This window comes from Cydia amplana, chromosome 25 (genome assembly GCF_948474715.1).
Source record: "Cydia amplana chromosome 25, ilCydAmpl1.1, whole genome shotgun sequence".
In the NCBI taxonomy this organism is placed as follows: domain Eukaryota; kingdom Metazoa; phylum Arthropoda; class Insecta; order Lepidoptera; family Tortricidae; genus Cydia; species Cydia amplana.
Window position 1 is genome coordinate 949,828 of NC_086093.1, and position 22,945 is coordinate 972,772.

The 22,945-nt window shown below is 41.9% G+C and overlaps 1 protein-coding gene and 1 long non-coding RNA gene across 2 annotated transcripts in view; both read right to left on the bottom strand.

Moving 5' to 3' along the window:
* The window catches only part of LOC134659854 (uncharacterized), a 50,136-nt gene that overhangs the window by 25,703 nt on the left and 1,488 nt on the right, over positions 1 to 22,945 (bottom strand). The window contains exons 2-18 of the mRNA XM_063515562.1: positions 19,378 to 19,543; positions 18,836 to 18,996; positions 17,972 to 18,125; positions 17,116 to 17,262; positions 16,263 to 16,445; positions 15,063 to 15,182; positions 13,788 to 13,983; positions 13,081 to 13,372; positions 12,503 to 12,660; positions 9,385 to 9,525; positions 8,790 to 8,991; positions 8,532 to 8,636; positions 6,812 to 6,976; positions 3,885 to 4,003; positions 3,297 to 3,370; positions 1,401 to 1,579; positions 62 to 184 (exon numbers count right to left, since the gene is read on the bottom strand). Coding sequence (XP_063371632.1) covers positions 62 to 184; positions 1,401 to 1,579; positions 3,297 to 3,370; positions 3,885 to 4,003; positions 6,812 to 6,976; positions 8,532 to 8,636; positions 8,790 to 8,991; positions 9,385 to 9,525; positions 12,503 to 12,660; positions 13,081 to 13,372; positions 13,788 to 13,983; positions 15,063 to 15,182; positions 16,263 to 16,445; positions 17,116 to 17,262; positions 17,972 to 18,125; positions 18,836 to 18,996; positions 19,378 to 19,416 — 2,558 coding nt within the window. The 5' untranslated portion in view covers positions 19,417 to 19,543. The remainder of the gene's footprint in view (positions 1 to 61; positions 185 to 1,400; positions 1,580 to 3,296; positions 3,371 to 3,884; positions 4,004 to 6,811; positions 6,977 to 8,531; positions 8,637 to 8,789; positions 8,992 to 9,384; positions 9,526 to 12,502; positions 12,661 to 13,080; positions 13,373 to 13,787; positions 13,984 to 15,062; positions 15,183 to 16,262; positions 16,446 to 17,115; positions 17,263 to 17,971; positions 18,126 to 18,835; positions 18,997 to 19,377; positions 19,544 to 22,945) is intronic.
* Positions 3,885 to 8,452, bottom strand: LOC134659571 (uncharacterized). Its single transcript, XR_010097815.1, has 3 exons — positions 8,401 to 8,452; positions 6,812 to 6,976; positions 3,885 to 4,003 (listed from the first exon to the last, which is right to left on the bottom strand). It is a non-coding gene; the product is annotated as an uncharacterized LOC134659571 (long non-coding RNA).

Below are 22,945 nucleotides of genomic sequence, written 5' to 3' on the forward strand. Positions count from 1 at the left end.
CATGCATACAATTCAATTTATAGGTAGTGTGTCATATAATTTGACAGGTTATTTTACTTACCCTAGTCGGAACATGGAGTCTCCCAAACACCTCATAGCGACCTCTTCATACAAAAGCCTTGTAAGCGCAGCGCCCTCAGAGCCCGTTGTAAGGGCCCGGAGCCTCTCCAATGGGGCCAGAAGACTGAAATAAAATATCCATTAAATTTAATCATAGAGAAAAAAATACATAGAGTGCTCACTCCATACATCAGTTCAGACTATTAATTTCAGTGTCTACATCTAGCATCGAGTAGCAGAACTATCAGTACTGCTACTTGACAATAGATGTAGCACCGACCGGAAAGTCTTATCTCAACAGCATAAGACTTTCCGGTCGGTGCTACATCTATTGTCAAGTAGCAGTACTGATAGTTCCGCTACTCGATGCTAGATGCTAATAGTCTTTTTGGTACTAAAAGTGATGTATGGAGTGAGCACTCTATGTATTTTTTTCTCTATGATTTAATAATCATTACAAACAAGATATATACAGTGTATTACTAAAAGAAATTAAAAACTAGCTTAAATCTAAAATGGGCCCTTGAGGCATTGTACCAAGGATGCTGGCGACATTTCCTCGCTGTATCGCAATGCTGATACGTTGTGCGAGGTAGCTGCCAACTCTTCGGTCACCAGTTACGTCAACCAGACGCTTCGCGATTTCTGCGAACAACTTATGCGCGCTGGGACCCCATGGACCTAGAGTTTCAACTTAAATGATAAGCAAAAAAGTTTAAAAATAAATTGGTTTCTCTCGCAAAATAAAGATAAGATATATTTTTTTTCATTTTGTAAGAATTTGATATGTTTTCCGAACGTATTTGTATGATTCCATGTACATATGTATATATTTTTAAATCTAATTTCTATTACACCTTATGTGTATAATTGCATGAATTCTATAGTAATTTAAATTGTATTTCTTTTTCCTTATTTTCTCGTAATGCATGTTAATTATAAGATGTAATTTTTTTTGAAAAGGTGTGTCCCGCCGAGTTTGTTGCCGGTCCCATATTGGGATACCCTCCTCCAATTGAGGGGGGTTGGAGCCGGTCTACCTAGCTTTATTTGACGTTCATAAGTGCATTGTAATTATGCCTACTTGAATAAACCTTTTATCTATCTTTATCTTTATTGAGTTAATAAAGGTGTAAAATGTAGTACATATGTCGAAAAACATCCACTTTATAAATATTTTAGTATAAAATTGGTATAAAAGCACGATGATCGGGTAGTGGCCAATCAACTATCATATTACTAGAGTCTGTTCGGAAAGGGAAGAGTCGTGGAATGTATTGGGCCTCATACACTCCACGACTCTTCTATTTCCGCATAGACTCTAACAGGGTCCTACTTACCCTACTTTCCCCTCTAGCACTCTGCACACATCTATATACAAAGGTGTCAGATCCGTGGGCTCTCTGCCCAGCAATGTGCCCAACAGTGGGACTAGTGTAGCTGTCAAATCGAATTTGGTGTTAGATAAAACGGAGCGTAGAATTTCTATGAGTAGTGAACGAGCTGCAACGGTTGATGTCTGAAAAATATGAAAAAGATATCAATTTAATAAGTTTTTGACAAAAATTTCATTTTTGGTACAAGCTTTTATCGCTGACTGTACTTTTCTTTCCACAGGCAACTAATACTCATCGAGACATTTTTAAAAACCCCAAACACAATTAGGTTGCGTTGTTTCATCACAGAGTTCCTATGGCCACCTCCTGTCTCCATCATCAGATCAGCTCGATGGTACCATAATATTGCATTGTCACCCGACTTACATGTGTATGCAAATTTTCAGCTTCATCGGAAACCGGGAAGTGGATCAAATTTAACTTGCAAGATTTGATTACAGACCGACAGACAGACAACGGGTCAGGTGAAACTAAATAAAAGCTTGTAAAAAATCATTTAACCTCGTAAGACCCACCATATAAAGTTTTCAATTTTTTAAATCGAACCTTATTCTATAAGTAAATTAGAACGAATTTAGTTTGTTTTAAAAAGCAATGAAACATAAGAAATGCAACTTTACTTGGTTCACGAAAGGTTCAAATTAGATTGCACATTATAATGTACATTTAGTCTCAGGAGATTAATACTAAGCAACTAAAGCTTTGGTTTCCTCCGAAAGCGGGGCCGTCATATAGCGGCCGTCTCCATACAAATACTACGACATCCATATTTAGCCGTATTATTTAGTATGGAGACGGCCGCTATATGACGGCACCGCTATCCTAGGAAAACCGATTTTTAGGCCCTATATATATACATACATTTACATTACACTTCTACCTTATTAATGGGACCTTAGCATAGAGAAATAAGTAAGCATAGAGTGGTCACTCCAAACATAAGTATTCTTAGCAAAACGATTATTATTTTCGTAGTCGACATCTAGCGTCAAGTAGCGGATTTATCAGTACTGCTAGTTGACAATAGATGTCGCGACGATCGAAAACTCTATTGCTTAACAATTTTCAGCTAATATTATAACCGGATTAACCGGAACTCCATTTTCAACTCCTTCGGCTTCTAATATACGCGTTTCGTGCAATGTTACGGCTACCGTGGCGGTGTAGTGCGTCTGGTATGTTCGCCGAGAACAGAGTAGATGACTTTTACGCTATAATGCGTAAGATCGGTTTTCCTAGGATAGCGGTGCCGTCATATAGCGGCCGTCTCCATACTAAATAATACGTCTAAATATGGATGTCGTAGTATTTGTATGGAGACGGCCGCTATATGACGGCACCGCTATCGGAGGAAACCAAAGCTTAAAAGGCACTGGTCGTTTGTCGGGAGAGTGAGTGAATCGACGAACAGTATTGTTAATGTAGTGTACACAACCTGCTACTGTCTGCTCATACAGTAGCAGGTTGTGTGCAGATGTCAGCCGCACCTAATAATTAGTAGCTACCTACTTGTTTAGTTTTAGATTTTGTATACCTAGCTTTAATTTTATTGTATTATTGTAAAATGTAATGGGTTTATACCTAAACAAATAACATTTTATTTATTTATTTATTTATTATTAATATATTAGTTGTAAATTGTTGAGCAATACACTTTTCGTCAGTCGCGACACTCGTGACATCTGGTGTCAAGTAGCGGTACTGATAAATCCACTACTTGACGTTAGATGGCGACTACGAAATAACCCGCGTTTTGGTAAGAGAACTGATGTATGGAGTGAGCACTCTATCCTTACTTATTTCTCTATGGTCAGAATAACAACAAAAAAAAGTACCTACCTTAGCGAAATCGAACAGCGTTTGCAGTATACTATCGATCGTTATTTGAACGTCAATCGCCGAATCGTTAGCATCTGAAAACAAAATGTAATTTTTGGCTATAAATTTACATACTAGTGCCATAGAGAAATAAGTTGGCATAGAATACTCACTCCATACATCAGTTTTGTTAACAATACGCTTATTATTTTCGTAGTCGACGTCTAGCGTCAAATAACGAATTTAATAGTACCGCTACTTGACACTAGATGTCACGAGTGTTGCGACTGAGGAAAAGTGTATTGCTCAACAATTTTGCAACTAATATTACAAGCGGAAGGAGTTGAAAATAGAATCCCGGTTAATCCGGTTATAATATTAGCTGCAAATTGTTGAGTTGTGATTGTTGTGACTTGTCGTTCGTCGCGACATCTATTGTCAAGTAGCGGTAGGTACTGATAAATTCGCTATTTAACGCTAGATGTCGACTACGGAAATAATAAGCGCTTTGGTAAGAAAACTGATGTATGGAGTGAGCACTATGCTTACTTATTCTCTATGCTTGTGGCTTTGTGAGCCGTATACTAAATCGATTTTTTTTTTATTGACCTGATCTTGCAGTACTGGAATTGCCTCGAGTGCGTGTCCGTCCTCTCGTCGCGGTGTAGCTCCCGAACGTGCCTTGGAACGTTTTGCTGAGCGTCAGTAATCTCGACCCTGGTTCCTCCCTGCACAAATATAATATTAAAATAATAATAATAATAATAATAGGTTCCGATGCTCGCACTCCTGCTTGGCAGCACAATTTCAACAAGCCCTCGAGCTTGGTTCTCTCCCACCTTCCTTAACAACTGGTGTCACCTTCCTGCTCTTCAAGTCCGGTAGTACCACGGAAGCAAAAAACTACAGACCCATCACATGCTTGCCTACACTCTACAAGCTCCTTACATCCATTTTGAGAGCAAAAATCAACGCGCACATTGTCGCAAATAATATTTTGGCTTCCGCTCAAAATGGATGTAGGGTTGGGTCCCGTGGTACTAAAGAGCTCCTCCTCATAGACATGACCATATGCCAACAAATCCGGCGGAACAAGGGGGCCCTCTCAGCCGCTTGGATTGACTACAAGAAGGCCTATGATTCGGTGCCTCATTCATGGCTGGGGAGGGTCTTAGAGCTGTATAAAGTTGATGCAACTTTGAGAGCCTTCCTAAGCGCGTGTATGGGGCGGTGGACCACAGTCCTTCGTCAACCAGGAGGCGGGAATGACCGCTCTGGTCCGCAGGATTTTATAAGGATTGAGCGAGGAATCTTTCAGGGTGACAGTCTGAGTCCCCTGTGGTTCTGCCTAGCTCTGAATCCCCTCAGCACTCTGCTGAAAGATTTGGGACTAGGTTGCCGGCTTCGGAGAGAGGGTGAAGTCATTTCTCACCTTCTGTACATGGATGACCTCAAATTATTTGCACCAAATAACCAAGACTTGTTGGACCTACTGAAAACTACCGAAGTCTTCAGTAGTGCCATCAACATGGAGTTTGGTGTCGATAAATGTGCGGTTATACATGTAGAGCGGGGGAGGGTTGTAAATTCAACAAATTTACAACTCTCTGAGACAATGGCTTTCAGATCTATCTCTGAATCAGAAACCTATAAATACCTTGGTATGTCACAGTCGTTGGGTATTGAGGACGAGGGTATTAGACGGTCGGTGAAGGAGCGCTTTTTCAGTCGGCTCACAAAAGTCCTTAACAGTCTTTTGTCAGGAGGCAACAAAGTGCGCGCCTTCAACGCCTGGGTAATGCCCCTACTCACATACTCCTTTGGCATACTAAGGTGGACTCAGACCGAGCTGGACGCCCTGGATCGGAGGGTCCGATCACTGCTCACCGCACATCGCATGCTACACCCACGCTCGTCAGTTATGAGATTGTACATCCCACGGAAATGTGGAGGCCGAGGCTTCCTAAACGCCAAGGATCTCCACAACCGCGAGGTGTACAATCTCAGGAATTATTTCCTTAACAACGAGTGTGGGATGCATCGTGATGTGGTGGCAGTAGACAGGAACCTCACGCCGCTCTCCTTGGCAAACGAGAACTGGCGCAAACCTGTGGTACTAAGTACTGCGGATCGCAAGGCGGCATGGGAGAGTAAGGTGCTACACGGGCGGTTCTACAAGGCCCTCACGGGACCTGATGTGGACCTGCTCGCGTCGGTGAACTGGTTACGATTCGGGGACCTCTTCGGAGAAACCGAGGGTTTTGCCTGTGCAATTGCGGACGAAGTAATGATGACGAACAACTATCGGAAATATATCCTGAAGGACGGTACGGTCGACATTTGTCGGGCATGCCGCCGTCCCGGAGAGTCACTCAGGCATATCATTTCCGGTTGTTCTCATCTTGCTAACGGCGAGTACTTGCACAGACATAATCTCGTAGCCAGGATTATTCACCAGCAGCTTGCTCTTCTATACGGCCTTGTGGACCGCGAAGTACCGTACTACAAGTACTTACCTGCGCCTGTTCTCGAGAATGGTCGTGCCACGCTCTATTGGGATCGATCTATCATCACTGACAGGACTATTGTAGCCAATAAGCCTGACATTGTGATAATAGATCGAGCGCAACGCCGGGCCGTGCTCGTTGACATCACCATCCCCCATGATGAGAATCTCGTGAAAGCCGAGAAGGACAAGTCCAGTAAGTACCTAGACTTGGCTCACGAGATAACCGCCATGTGGGATGTTGATTCGACGATCATTGTCCCGATAGTTGTTTCAGCGAACGGTCTAATAACGAAGAGTCTCGACCAACATCTTGAGAGACTCTCGCTAGGTGGTTGGATCAAGGGCCAGATGCAGAAGGCGGTGATCTTGGACACGGCGCGGATAGTCCGCCGGTTCCTCTCTCTGCGGCCCTGACCACCGGCAGCTTGGGCCTTGCCCCGCTGCTGGCGGCACCCTAGGTTAGGTTTTTTATAATGTGTTTATATGTATTTTTTATTGTTTTGTAAGTGTTTTTATATTTTACTTTTATATTCATATTATAAATCACCTAGCCTAGAGAGTTCAAGTAAATAAAGAGAATAATAATAAAAATAATATTTTAAAAAAGACAAAGTTGTTGATCAACCCCTCGTGCTGGGCCGTGCGAGGGTCTGCCATCTTGTGGTCTGAATCGGAAACATAAACATGTAAATTGCGTAACATGTCATTTACGTTTTCTTGTGCATAGCAGGTACTGCCATCTTGTGAGCTACATCGGAAGCTTAAACGTCACATTTACGCTTCGCGCCAAAAATCTGATGACGAAAAATTCTAAAACTGAACCACGAGCGTTGCGAGGGTTTCAAACAAGAGGATTAACCCTCTGGCCTTGAAACCCTTGAAGTTTGTTTAAACAAACTTTGCTACTGAGTAAAAGACAAAAACGTATAGTTATGCCGATACGCACACACACACGTCTGGCGGCTTATCTGTGCTTGTAGAGACAGTAATATTTTACAAGCTTATAGTTAGAAAGGGACAGACTCACTTGACTGGTAGCGGCTCCTCTCTCAGCCGTATTTCCTTAAACCCCTCCGCGCTCCGCACCCCGCCGAGCAACATCTCCAGTAATGCCGACACGCACACACACACGTCTGGCGGCTTGTCCGTGTGTGCGGGTGAGTATACGGCCAATAAGAAACATTCTGCAAATCTGAAAAAAGTCAAGACACTTCGAGGTCACACTTTTCTGCTTTGCCCCTAGTCCTGTGCCCCTAACATTTTTCATTCATAAAGTATTCTACCTTCAATTTTTTTTTTGACAGGACTTGAACCCGCATCTTCCACAATCCGTGTGTCGCTCTTAACCAATTGAGCTACGGAAGCCTACTACCAGGACCTCGCAAATCCCTCCATTCATTCCTTTATGCATACACGCCTTTGCGTATAGCGACATCTACCGTAAGACGATTACATCTTTTAACGGCACCGGAATCTCAAGTATTCTGCCTTGCCCCTAGTCCCTAATCCACATGTGCTCCTAACACTTTTCATTCATAAAGTATTCTGCCTTGCCCCTAGTCCCTAATCCACATGTGCCCCTAACACTTTTCATTCATAAAGTATTCTGCCTTGCCCCTAGTCCCTAATCCACATGTACCCCTAACACTTTTCATTCATAAAGTATTCTGCCTTGCCCCTAGTCCCTAATCCACATGTGTCCCTAACACTTTTCATTCATAAAGTATTCTGCCTTGCCCCTAGTCCCTAATCCACATGTGCCCCTAACACTTTTCATTCATAAAGTATTCTGCCTTGCCCCTAGTCCCTAATCCACATGTGCTCCTAACACTTTTCATTCATAAAGTATTCTGCCTTGCCCCTAGTCCCTAATCCACATGTGCCCCTAACACTTTTCATTCATAAAGTATTCTGCCTTGCCCCTAGTCCCTAATCCACATGTGCCCCTAACACTTTTCATTCATAAAGTATTCTGCCTTGCCCCTAGTCCCTAATCCACATGTGCCCCTAACACTTTTCATTCATAAAGTATTCTGCCTTGCCCCTAGTCCCTAATCCACATGTGCCCCTAACACTTTTCATTCATAAAGTATTCTGCCTTGCCCCTAGTCCCTAATCCACATGTGCCCCTAACACTTTTCATTCATAAAGTATTCTGCCTTGCCCCTAGTCCCTAATCCACATGTGCCCCTAACACTTTTCATTCATATAGTAGCTTCCCTAACTGCCCCAGCCACTTCGGTATTTGAATCAACAGCATACACTCCGACTACTCCGAGATGTCAGTACTCTGATACTGTCGTACATATAACACCCACCTTGATTACAGTCGCCATCAGATATATAGAAGCGGCCAAGGTGCTAAAAAATATCTGAACACGACTCTAACCCCTTGACAATAGAGACGTACGTGTTCTGATAATTCTGAGCGCCTTGGCCGCTCCGATATATCTGATGGCGACTGTACACATAACACCCACCTTGCCTCTAAGTCCTTGTCCAAGTGTGCCCCTAACGCTTCCCTAGCTGCCCCAGCCACTTCGGCATATGAATCAACAACATACACTCCGAAGGAAGTCAGTTTATTATTGCACACACATTACACACAACACCCACCTTGCCCCTAAGTCCTTGTCCAAGTGTGCCCCTAACGCTTCCCTAGCTGCCCAGCAACCTCAGCATCTGAATCCACAGCGTACACTGCGAGATGACAGTACTATGTTATTGTCGTACACATAAACACCCACCTTGCCCCTAAGTCCTTGTCCAAATGTGCCCCTAACGCTTCCCTAGCTGCCCCAGCAACCTCAGCATCTGGATCCACAGCGTACACTCCGAGGCAAGTTAGAATACTGTTATACACATAACACCAACATTGCCCCTAAGTCCTTGTCCAAGTGTGCCCCTAACGCTTCCCTAGCTGCCCAGCAACCTCAGCATCTGAATCCACAGCGTACACTGCGAGATGACAGTACTATGTTATTGTCGTACACATAAACACCCACCTTGCCCCTAAGTCCTTGTCCAAATGTGCCCCTAACGCTTCCCTAGCTGCCCCAGCAACCTCAGCATCTGGATCCACAGCGTACACTCCGAGACAAGTCAATATACTGTTGGTGTATACATCATCTCTGCTCACGCTGAGGATGGGAGTGGTGTCTGTCTTCTGTCGCTTGGCTGGTGGCTGTGGTGGGGTGGTGAAGAGTTCTGAAATATAAAAAAAAACAAGTGCGAGTCGGACTCGCGTTCCAAGGGTTCCGTACATTAAGTCCGACTCACGCGTGACTGCACGTTTCTAATAGGTTTCCTGTCTCTATAGGTAAAGAACTATTTTGTGTATTTTTTTAAAAATTGTAGGCCTAGCAGTTTCGGAGATATGGGGGGGGATGGTCGCACAGACAGACGCACGAGTTATACTATAAGGGTTCCGTTTTCTCCTATTTAGGTACGGAACCCTAACAAGTTGATTGGATGGATTTATTAGTACCGCTACTTGACACCAGATGTCACGTGTGTCGCGACTGACGAAAAATGTATGACGCGTTCTGGTAAGAAAACTGATGTATGAAGTTAGCCCTCTATAGATGCATATGCACTCACCTTCGTAAGCCTTCTGTATGACGTCTACCACGAGTTTTCGAACTTTTGCGGTGGCAGGCTTTAACGCAGCGATCTGAGCCACGCAGCGCCTTTTCATTGTCTCGTCCATCAGAGGTAACCCGTGTTTTACTAGCAGTAGAGCTGCAACATACATTTGTTACAATTATTCTTTACAAGGATTCGAATCCTCGAATAGTACACAACTCTTGAGATTGGTGTCCCCCCAAAACTCCCTTCCAAATAAATATATATATATCTAGGGGTTTACTAATGAATGGGCCAAAAACGTTTCCCAAAGTATCACATCCCAAACTATGTTTCCCAAATTATCATTTCCCAAAAAAATGTTTGGCAAAACAACTTATCGCAATTTTTCAGTTAGCAATAGTCTTTTTTGGCAAGTTATTGTTTAGCAAATAATTATTTGGTCAAGTTTCATTTTACCAAGTATTATTTAGTCAAATGTATCATTAAGCATAATTTACATGTCCCAAAATATTACATGGCATACAATTTACATACCAATAGAGGGCCTGCAGTATTTTTATTTTTGCTTTCATTTGAAATACTTTATCATTTTGGTTATGTTTTACGCAAACGGATGTAATTTGTTGAACCATGAACATATCTGCAATAATATTTTAGAATTATATAAGGACCTAAAATAAAAATTAAGGAATTAAGATTCGGTAATCAATGGGATTGGCCGGTCAAAGTATTTAGCAGATGGCGCCAGCATAGATTGCTCTGTCAATCCCTAGAATTGTGTCAAATTCTTATTTTTTATATAGAATTTTATGCCCCTTTAAGCCAAATCTCATAGAACTCAACTAGAGAAGGGGCAAGCCCCGGCAAGCTATGATGGTGCCATCTATGCAAACCATTGACAGTTATCCAGACGGGATGATCAAATCGATCGATTTGATCAGAAATGAAATTGACTTGATTTTGACATTTTGATGATTAAAAATTTAATAAACATAGTAATTTTTTTGGTACTGCATTGTACCTACTATAACTTAATTTATGAAGATTACCCCCAATCTGCATTACACAGAACTGTGATTTTTTGTATTATTTCCAGTCAGAATCACGAGCTCTTTCGACCCTAATACGAGTAAAAAGTGGCCCCAAAATTTCATACAAATGCACCAAAAACTTGTGGACATTTTTTCTCAGTAAAAATGGAGAAAGTAACTGATCCTGAGTAGAAATATTATATAAATTCAAAATTCTAACAGAACGAATTTAGGTTCAAATTTAAATAGAGATGCCTATTTGCCAAATTTGCGAAGTGACAATTTGAGCAAACATCTTTTTGGAATATAATATTAGCCAATAAAAAACGTTTGCTAAATAAGTTTTTGTCCTAATAACATTTGACAAAGTAAAATCATGCCAAATGATAATTTGACCAAATAAGTTATATGCGAAGTGTAACTTTGCTAAAGGTTCCTTTGGGAAATGAAACTATTGCGATAAGTTTGTTGGGAAGTGAAATTTGGCGAAATGTATTTGGGCCAAACGGAAGTACACCATATCTAGGAGTGTTATTTTTAATTACAACAAGGGCAAAAACTATTAAAAAATCTGCCTATAGAGCCTGCCTACATAGGTATGGTCCATCCATGCACAAGCATGGTGTTTTTAACACATTCATTGCCACCCAGGCAAACAAGACATCCGCACCAGGCCACAACAATTTCGTCATATAAAGCTGTAGTACCACGATCCCGACTATCGGGTCGTCCGGCCTGGGAACGAAATCATAACATACGCGATAGTCGGGTTTTCGGCACTCAATGTGTTAAGCCGGGATTTTATAAAAGCGGCCAAGTGCGAGTCGGACTCGCCCATGAAGGGTTCCGTATTTAGGCGATTTATGACGTATAAAAAAAAACTACTTACTAGATCTCGTTCAAACCAATTTTCGTTGGAAGTTTACATGGTAATGTACATCATATATTTTTTTTAGTTTTATCATTCTCTTATTTTAGAAGTTAAAGGGGGGGGGGGGGTACACACACATTTTACCACTTTGGAAGTGTCTCTCGCGCAAACTATTCAGTTTAGAAAAAAATGATATTAGAAACCTCAATATCATTTTTGAAGACCTATCCATAGATACCCCATACGTATGGGTTTGATGAAAAAAAAATTTTGAGTTTCAGTTCGAAGTATAGGGAACCCCAAAAATTTATTGTTTTTTTTTCTACTTTTGTGTGAAAATCTTAATGCGGTTCACAGAATACATCTACTTACCAAGTTTCAACAGTATAGTTCTTATAGTTTCGGAGAAAAGTGGCTGTGACATACGGACGGACAGACAGACGGACAGACGGACAGACAGACAGACATGACGAATCTATAAGGGTTCCGTTTTTTGCCATTTGGCTACGGAACCCTAAAAATGGTCAATATCTACGTTTTTAAACCGATCACAAGGCACGAGAGGTACGGGAGGTATAAACCTAACCTATTCAGTAATGTCAGTATTTAAAAATTATATTATGTATAAATCAATGTATAAAACTCACTAATTACTTACTACTACAAGTTCAGAGTCATACTAAACCGTATTAGTAGTGAAACAAGGTTGATTTTTGTCTGATTATTTTGTCGCGATCGATTCTTGTTTAGTAAACGTGATGGCATGGCATTTAGATTAGGGGTTATCCATTCATTACATCACACGAATTTGAAGATTGTTAGACCCCTCCCCTCAAGGAGGGGGCCTTGTCACACTTGGTCACATTTGGCTAACCCCTCCCCCCTGGTGTGACGGCACATATTTGGCAATTTTGTTTTCAATGAAATCAACCATTTAATTTTTTTATTATTTTAACAATAAAAAACATTTTTGACAAATTCATTGTTAGAAATTTATAACACGAAGCCGATTAGGAATGAAAACACATCCATAAAAACGATACCACGATTAAAACTAGTTATCTTAATATTACAGCGAATTAAAAAACCCCAAACCATGTTTGGTTACAGATGTAGTTAAAGTGACGTCACAAAGTTTGTGACTCCCCCCTCCCCCTTGTCACATGTCACATTTTCTTGACCCCCTCCCCCCCTAACCGTGTGACGTAATTAATGGATGAGCCCTTACCTTTCTGGTCCTTATCGATCATGTGAGGCAGGTCTATCGTGTCAAACATGTCGGCGACGTATTGGCTGCGGCGTCCGCGTGACAGGTAACATGACAGTATGTGGAGGCACTTGGTTCGGTCTGAAGAGGTCACTTTGGTTACGTAGTCCGCTATTTTCCTGTAAAGAAAAGTTTGTTAAAAGTAGGTATAAAAAAATATTTGTGCTTTGTATCAAAGTCGAAAAAAACATTAGGCTGCGTTTCCAGTTGTAATGTACCGAGGGCTTCGTTTGTTAAAAAACCGGCCAAGTGCGTGTCGGACTCGTGTTCCAAGGGTTCCGTACATTACTTCCAACCCAGAGGGGAAACTAGGCCTTATTGGGATTAGTCCGGTTTCCTCACGATGTTTTCCTTCACCGAAAAGCGACTGGTAAATATCAAATGATATTTCGTACATAAGTTCCGAAAAACTCATTGGTACGAGCCGGGGTTTGAACCCGCGACCTCCGGATTGCAAGTCGCCCTTAAGCCACCACCTAGGCTAGGCCACCAGCGCTCAAACTTATGTCTTAATTAGGATTTTAAAATCGTTTACTCACCTGAATTCTTGCTCCCCACAGCATTCCGCACATCCCAAAGAGGCATAATAGAGTACACGTACGTAACTCGTGATCGCATTACACTTCTCCAAATATCTCCTAAATTCCCCCAACGCCGGTCCCTTTTCGCCAGGTATGCCACACGCCATGGCCAAGCCGAAACATTCGGACACATTGGAGGGGTCTGTGTCTAATTTAGCCACGATTTTTGATAGTACTGTTGGTATGTATTTGGTTTTTGATATCGTTTTGATTATTTTGAACAACGCTTTTCGGGTTTCATGGTGTGGATCTAAAACAGATAAAGAATAAATTTTGAATGTCAGATCACAGTTTCTACACATAAATTACACTCTTGGTTCGCCAAAGAAAATCGACCCAACAACGATAAATAAACTAGAATAAATGTCATATACGAAAGAAAAAGTTACCGTTAAATAGTTTGTAAGTGTGTGTTAATATGTGTGTAAGTCGGGTGACGATGCAATATTATGGTACCATCGAGCTGATCTGATGATGGAGACAGGAGGTGGCCATAGGAACTCTGTGATGAAACAACGCAACCTAATTGTGTTTTGGGTTTTTAGAATTGTTACGATGAGTATTAGTTGCCTTTGGAAAGAAAAGTACAGTCAGCGATAAAAGCTTGTACCAAAAATGAAATTTTTGCCAAAAAAATATTTATTAAGTATAGTCATACAGCAAACCTTCATAATACGCCTCAAAGCTCTTCCACTCGACTTGTATGGCGCCATACAACTCCAGGAACGCCTGCAGAGTCCTCAGTAAGCCGTCGAACACGTTTTTCCTTCTGTTTTCCATACACGTCCTGATGAGGTGGTGGATGATGGTGTCCAGGTCTTCGCTGGTGATGTCTTCCTTCCAGTATAATATGGTGTCGAGCTGAAAGGAATTATTTTACTATAGTTGGTCAAACCAATTTGTCGGTAAATAAGAACCAAAAACCTATATTCATAGTCATCCTTTTCATTTGTAAGACAAAGATAGTATGATTATCTCTGTCTATGTTTGAAATGAGACATTCCTTTGACAAACTATAGAATTTCAATATTTATTTTTTTAAGAGGAAAGGGGACAGCCGCTTCTTCGTACAAACGTAGTCCCCATTTTCCTCTCTGGATATTGACATTATGGCAAATGTTTTTACATAGTTTGATGTAATATTAACCATAACCTATGCAATAGCTATGTTTGACTGTTTTTAGATTTTTTATTATTATAGTAAAAATCTGGTGCAAAAAACAGATTTCATAAAAACTTTTAAATGCTTAAACACTAAAGCTTTGGATTCCTCCGAAAACGGTGCCGTCATATTACGGCCGCTATATAGCGTTGACTGACGTCACTAGAACGTTGTCTATGTAAACAAGATGGCGCGGTTTCCTAGACGGCGTTACGTTACGTTGATTGTCAACGTAACGTAAGATGACGGCCGTCATGACCTTGTCGATAGTTTCGTGAACGTTTTATTAGATAGCGGTGACGCCATTTTGAATAAATGACACGAGATTTGAATAAATGATTCCGTACTACGATTATTTTCCTCTTCTGATGATATTTCATCCTCCAAGTAAATTATAGATAAACAAGCAAATCTTGTCAGTAGGAAAAGGCGCGAAATTCAATTTTTCTATGGGACGTTATCCCTTCGCGCCTACATTTTTCAAATTTGCCGCTTTGACCTTGGTGGATGACGGTGTGTTATGACGCCGTGGTACTTTCCACATGTCGCCACCGTAAAGACGGCCGTCTTTTGCGGCCGCTATATGACGGCCGTCATATGACGGCACCGTTTTCGGAGGAATCCAAAGCTTTATGAAAATAAAATAAAAAGTGACTCGTGGTGGTAATTTTTGAATATTTCGCTTGCTCGGGTGTCAATATTAGCACGAGCGGTTAAACAACTTTGCCTCCTTGTAAAACAAATAACTATTTTCGAATTGATGTGAAAATATACTTACGACATCCAAATGCAGTCCGTTCATACACTTTCCCTCATCAATAGAGGCGAGCACGGCGATCAGACCCGGGAGCAGAGCACTAGCTTGCGGCTTCAACTCTTCTTTACAATTGCATATCACCTGGAGAGAATGAATTGGCTTGAATGTTCCGGAGTCGCGAGTTCGAGTCTCGCCGAGAGGCAGTAATGTTTTAATATTTCCGAACCCAAAGGGTAAAAACGGGACTCTATTACTAAGACTCCGCTGTCTTTCTTGTCTGTCTGTCACAAGGCTGTATCTCATGCACCGTGATAGCTATTAGGCAGTTGAAATGTTCACAGATGATGTATTTCTGTTGCCGCTATAACAACAAATACTACAAACAGAATTAAATTAATATTTAAATGGGGCTCCCATACAACGGGATTTTTTTGCCGTTTTTTGCGTAATGGTACGGAACCCTTCGTGCGCGAGTCCGACTCTACAGTCGCAATCAGATATATCAGAGCTGCCGAAGGTGCTCAAAAATATCTGAACACGCACTCTAGTGCCATGACAATAGAGTTGTGTTCAGATATTTGAAAACACCATGGCCGCTCTGATATATCTGATGTCGACTGTACTAAAAAGTACGGAACCCTCGGTGTGCGAGTCCGACTCGCGCTGGTCGCGTTTTTCGTTAATAGTTAATAACTGTACCTGAGCTATTAGTCACTTGAGATTATTTCCCGATGTCCCTTTCAATAAACACGCCAGAGCACGCTATAGTGATAAAATAAATAAAATAATAAAATGACAGAACAGTCGTACAAATAGGGAATATTACGCGAAACTCTGCGTAGGGGGCGCCACTCCCACAATCAGTCACAATCTAAGGGTCTACCGCAAACGAGAGAGTCGAAATTTTGTTATCTAACCTCTACCACTCTTGCATATTCGAGCGATAAAGAGGCAGATAGCTGAGTTTCGATTTCGCGTTTCCCGGTAGGCCCTTTGTAAACAGACCGCCTTGATGTATTAATGTCATATTTGATTGTCTGTGAAAACTTGTCAAAACAGTTTAAGGAACAGTATGTATAAGTTACTCTATGGTTTACTAAAGGTGCTAGTGTTGCACTCTAGCGGCGAAACATTGCAGTAATACTCCCTATTGAGGAAATCTGGTAGTTGTTTTATTATCAGAGATATAAAAGCAAGGTTTCTCCAGTGGATATATTGTACCTGAGCTATTATCCACTTGAGATTCTTCCCCGATGTCCCGTCTTTCAGTAAACACGCCAGGATACGCCATAGTGACGCCAGCGTCGACACGCCAGCCGCGTGGCGTAGCAACGCCGTGAGCGTGCCGGCACAAGGGTGACAATTCAATGGCGTCTCCACGAGGGATATGTCTTGTACCTCCACCTGTCAAATTAATGTTGTAATGGCTATGTGTTAAAAAGTTATAAACGATAATCGCACTCTAAAGTATTCGTAAAAACCAGCGCCTACGCCAATTCTCGGGATTAGTTGCCAAGCGGACCTCAGGCTTTTGTGAGCCGTGACATAGAGAAAAAAATACATAGAGTGCTCACTCCATACATCAGTTTTAGTACCAAAAAGACTATTAGCATCTAGCATCGAGTAGCGGAACTATCAGTACTGCTACTTGACAATAGATGTAGCACCGACAGGAAAGTCTTATCTCAACAGCATAAGACTTTCCGGTCGGTGCTACATCTATTGTCAAGGAGCAGTACTGATAGTTCCGCTACTCGATGCTAGATGCTAATAGTCTTTTTGGTACTAAAACTGATGTATGGAGTGAGCAATCTATGTATTTTTTTCTCTATGATTTAAGTGACTCACGGTTGCTCAGTTGATATCCCGGGGTCACGAATTCAAGTGTCATCGAAGGCAGTGTTTATTCGTTTTTGGTTTGTTTTCAAACATTGTGATTTCTCATAAGAAAAACTTGTCTGAGAAAGTTGCGACATAAGCCGCAGTTGTAGGGTTTTTCACCTGTGTTACTGAGTTTTTAAGTCTGATCCAAATAGGAATGTAGATTTGTTTAAAAATACTCTATAGTACATACTTGTTCCTCCACACTGGAGTGTAGATCGAACAGCATGGGGTCCTCGGAGAGAGTGCGAAGGAAGATGCGCGAGCGCTGCGTGTGCGAGGGGGACAGCGTGCTGGGCTCGAGCGGGACCGCCACGGGGAGTGATTTGGTGCGCTGCGTCTGAAAAAAGACGACATTATGAAAGGATGTCATTTTGATAGACGTAATTCTTGTGAATCATTCAGTGAAACGATTTTTCGAAACGTTCATAAGATAATATTTAATAAAACACTTAAAGTAGTCCAAAGATTGTAGCCACCAAATTGACCGCTGAAGCAGATGGCGCTGTACGGCCGCCATATGTTTTGCAGTGGCTTCATATTTTCCTCTAAAATATCTTGCACTATGTTATTCGTTTTAGTATTTATTTGTTTATGGCTTCGAGCAACACGGAAGGGAGTCGGCATTCGCACTATTTCCCCTTTGCCGAGGTACAAGATCAATTGTGCATGCACACAACTAGTGCGGTGCGTGTTGTACACAATACAGAGATCGAGGTGTGCAAGATTTATTTTTGACGTGTGTCATTTTCTATGTATTTGTCGTCATTACAGATTGGATTTTGTATGTAGTGAGTGAGAAGTGCGAGTGTGTGCGCGTTTCCCCCCGGAAGAAATGGCAGAACGATTTGTACTGTAAGATATCGTTTGAGCTCCTATGTATCCCCGAAATATACATATAAATATAAAAGAATTGCTCGTTTAACCTCCTAAGTGACTCTGTTCCAATTGAACATGGTTTAAATGACATCGAACTGAATCAGTACTACAGGTAGGACCTTGGGCCTTAGGAGGTTAAAGGTATAAGATTGGTATATGGCCATACTAACCCAGCTAGCGCGTATAGGCAGCACATACTCTTCCCTCTCATCGACAATTTTCTGTAACGCGTCAGTACTAAGTAGTTGTTCGTATAGAGGCGCCGCCGGCCGCCGCCGACAGATGGCAGCACACATCACGTTGTATATCAGGCATTGGAGCTTTCTGCGCAGAAAGCACAAAAAATAATTATACTTTTTTTTTTCTTATAAGCTTTCGTGATCAATAGGGAATATTACGCGAAACTCAGCGTAGAGGGCGCCACTTCCACAATCACTCACAATCTAAGGGTCTAGCACAAGCGAAAGAGTCGAAATTTTGTTATCTAACCTCTCTGTCACTCTTGCATATTTGAGCGATAAAGAGGCAGATAGCCGAGTTTCGATTTCGCGTTTCCCGGTAGACACTTTGTATACAAACCGCCTTGATGTATCAATGTCATATTTTATTGTCTGTGAAAACTTGTCAGAAAACAGTTTAAGGTACAGTATGTATAAGTTACTCTATGGTTTACGAAACGCGCTAGTGCTGCACTCTGGCGGCAAGACATTGCAGTGTTACTCCCTATTGAAACAAACAAGTAGGCTGACATTTTTATATTTCGCAGGTGTAGGGTTTCTCCACTTTGTTATTAACTTTTATCAGAAATCGCAACAGATATCAAGGTGCTGTTTCGGCAGTCGCGCTGTATAGGGACGGCAGATTATATATAAGGCAAACATATATAGTTTCAGGCATATATGTATGGTTGTATGTAATGTATAAACTCTTTATTGTACAAAACTCAGGACACAAATTTATGGCACAGGATAGGCATTACAAAGGCGAACTTATCCCTTTAAGGGATTTCTTCCAGTTAACCTACATATATTTACCTGTACATAGGGTAGAGCCGATCATCTGGCATGGGGCGGTGTAAATTATCTCTGAGCTGGTGGCATCGTCTGCATGTCTCCCTCACGAGGTGCCAGGGTGTAGCGTTAGTGGTCGCACTGTACAAAACTGATGATGGCGATTCTAAAGACGACGTGGGAAGCTGCAAATGTAAAATACATCATTGTTACATAAATTAATTAACTAACTATACTTGGTCAAGCAAATCTTGTCAGTAGAAAAAGGTGACAAATTTGAAAAACCGCGGGTTAGCAACACTACGTTTGAATTGTTCGAAAATCGCGTGTCATTTATATCTTATCTGTGGAACTGTTTTGTTTACATTTCGTCGTTGTTCGATGTACATTGCTGCTTTTTGTTCGTTTCCTAGGGATACCATACTTTAGTTTTCTTTACATTGCTACTGACATATCCGGCTTGACAGACTATAACGTGTTACCCTATTGGATCTAGAAAGAAACCGAACGATGGAACTAATTAACTAATCGATAACCAAAGTTTCCTAAGTTAACCTTCAGTTTACCTTTTCGAAAGCGACCAGCAACAAATACAGACTGATCATGTACTCCTCCCAGCATTTCCTGAAGCCAGGATGCGCCGGGTCGACCTTAGGTCCTTTCTTCAGGTTACCTAGGACGCGGTCTAGCACTGGCGCTAGGAATCTCTCGCTGATGTCTGTTGATGAGTGTCTGGGGAATAAAAGTATGCATAAGTATTCCACCAATTCGCACGAAGCGCTTTGCTTCCTCGTTTCTTATGCCATAGAGAAATATAATAAGACAAGAGTGCTCACTCCATACATCAGTTCAGACTATTAATTTCAGTGTCGACATCTAGCATCGAGTAGCGGAACTATCAGTACTGCTACTTGACAATAGATGTAGCACCGACCGGAAAGTCTTATGCTGTTGAGATAAGACTTTCCTGTCGGTGCTACATCTATTGTCAAGTAGCAGTACTGATAGTTCCCCTACTCGATGCTAGATGCTAATAGTCTTTTTGGTACTAAAACTGATGTATGGAGTGAGCACTCTATGTATTTTTTTCTCTATGCTTATGCGCACTGCCAAGGAATGGAATTCCTTGCCGGCGTCTATATTTCCGAGCTCATATAACCCGGCAACCTTCAAATCAAGGGTGAACAGGCACCTTCTGGGCAGGCTCGCTGCATCGTAGGCCACGTCTTCGCCTCGGCTAGTATGTGGCCATGAGTAAGCCCATCTATAATATTTAAAAAAAAAGTAAGTGTTGCCATAAACGCCATCTGGCAAAGACAATAGTGTATAGAGGGTTAATGTCATAGTAAATTTTGTAGTCACAGTAAAGTGGAGTGGCCGTGCGGACGCAAACGCCAATTTGATTCCCCGATCAAATCAGCATGTGCTGACGCAAAAATGCTAATTTTCGAAGTTAGTATCTATGGAATGCAAATTGGTGATTAAATTGTGTACGTGTGGACGCTAGATGAGATTGGCGCCAATTATTTTCCTGATCAAATCGGTCGATTTGCCCAGCTCGTCTGGACTCTACTTAAGAGCGCTCCAACAAGAAAAGTCAAAATACTGCAAAATTGATGATATTCCTCGATGACATTCAGTACTTTAGGGTCATTATTAGAAACAATGAGTACTTGTTACGGTAAAAGCGTCTTCTTATCTTCAGGAATTACTTTTTAAATATTGGAAAAAGGGCTTATTAAATTAGTAATGATTTTTTTTCTGATGGTTGTTTCCGAAAAACCACGTGAAGCACTAAATTGTGAGCTCGTATTTGTAAATGTTGAGAAGTTTACTCCGGTAAAGCTGGCTATTTTGTATTACTAATACCCTGTACATTAGGAATTACTTTTGACATTTTCCCTAAATACCTTTGAGAAAGAGAAAATCGAAGAAAAACAAACTCAATTTTCTCTCCGAAACAAGTGTCAATTCCTACGAAATTCTACTTAATATCGAAGTCATTTTCATACTCAAGCAATCTGCAGCGTTTGCTTATACTGATGGTATACATTAGTGTTTATGAAATTCTACTATTATTTTTTGGCAATTTTTTGAAAACGACTCTAATATTACCGATGACGCGCGGTCGTGAGCTCAGTGCCGCGGCAGAGCTTGTAGAGGTAGGACGTGTGTCGGTCGGCTCCGCACGTTTTCAACGGCGACGACGAGGTTTTTTATCATTGTGTGCGGCAGGCGCCGTGTAAAATGCTATACTGTGTGCGTGACAGTGCGTGTAAACGGCGACTGAGAAACTTTGATCCTAGTACTGTGGATTTGGTTTTGTAGTATAGTATGTAACTACCGGACAGCATTAAAGATATTTGAAATGATCTGATATTTTATAGGTACTAAAAAATTAAAAAATGGCTGAATACAAATGCTTTTGATGACATGTCAGAATCAGAATATATAGGTCTGATGATGGAGCTGGAAGGTGGTCACCGGTACCAGTCAACCACGCAACTAAACCACTTCGTGTTTGGGCTCGTTTGATTTCTCTCAACGAGATCTTTGACACAAGATAGGACTCAGGGTCTGATGATGAAGCTGGAAGGTGGTCACCAGTACCAGTCAACCATGCAACTAATCCACTTCGTGTTTGGGCTCGTTTGATTTCTCTCAACGAGATCTTTGACACAAGATAGCACTCAGGGTCTGATGATGAAGCTGGAAGGTGGTCAACGGTACCAGTCAACCATGCCACTAAACCCCTTCGTGTTTCGGCTCGTTTGATTCGTCTCAAAAAGATCTTTGACACAAGATAGTACTGAGGGTCTGATGATGGAGCTGGAAGGTTGGCACCGGTACCAGTCAACCACGCAACTAAACCACTTCGTGTTTGGGCTCGTTTTATTCCTCTCAACGAGATCTTTGACACAAGATAGAACTCAGGGTCTGACGATGAAGCTGGAACGTGGTCAACGGTACCAGTCAACCATGCACCTAAACCACTTCGTGTTTGGGCTCGTTTGATTCGTCTCAACAAGATCTTTGACACAAGATAGTACTGAGGGTCTGATGATGGAGCTGGACGGTGGTCACCAGTACCAGTCAACCATGCAACTAAACCACTTCGTGTTTGGGCTCGTTTGATTCCTCTCAACGAGATCTTTGACACAAGATAGTACTGAGGGTCTGATGATGGAGCTGGAAGGTGGTCAACGGTACCAGTCAACCATGCAACTAAACCACTTCGTGTTTCGGCTCGTTTGATTCGTCTCAACAAGATCTTTGTCACAAAATAGGACTCATGGTCTGATGATGGAGCTGGAAGGTGGTCAACGGTACCAGTCAACCATGCAACTAAACCACTTCGTGTTTCGGCTCGTTTGATTCGTCTCAACAAGATCTTTGACACAAGATAGTACTGAGGGTCTGATAATGGAGCTGGAAGGTTGGCACCGGTACCAGTCAACCACGCAACTAAACCACTTCGTGTTTGGGCTCGTTTTATTCCTCTCAACGAGATCTTTGACACAAGATAGAACTCAGGGTCTGACGATGAAGCTGGAACGTGGTCAACGGTACCAGTCAACCATGCACCTAAACCACTTCGTGTTTGGGCTCGTTTGATTCGTCTCAACAAGATCTTTGACACAAGATAGTGCTGAGGGTCTGATGATGGAGCTGGACGGTGGTCACCAGTACCAGTCAACCATGCAACTAAACCACTTCGTGTTTGGGCTCGTTTGATTCCTCTCAACGAGATCTTTGACACAAGATAGTACTGAGGGTCTGATGATGGAGTTGGAAGGTGGTCACTGGTACCAGTCAATTATGCAACTAAATCACTTCGTGTTTGGGCTCGTTTGATTTGTCTCAACAAGATCTTTGACACAACATAGTACTCACAGGGTCTGATGTGCAGCTGGAAGGTTGTCATCCCAGACACGAAGTAATTTAGTTGCATGGTTGACTGGTACCGGTGACCACCATTCAGCTCCATCATCAGACCCTGAGTATCACCTAGTGTCCAAGATCTTGTTGAGACGAATCAAACGAGCACAAACACGAAGTGGTTTAGTTGCATGGTTGACTGGTACCGGTGACCACCTTCCAGCTCCATCATCAGACCCTGAGTATCACCTAGTG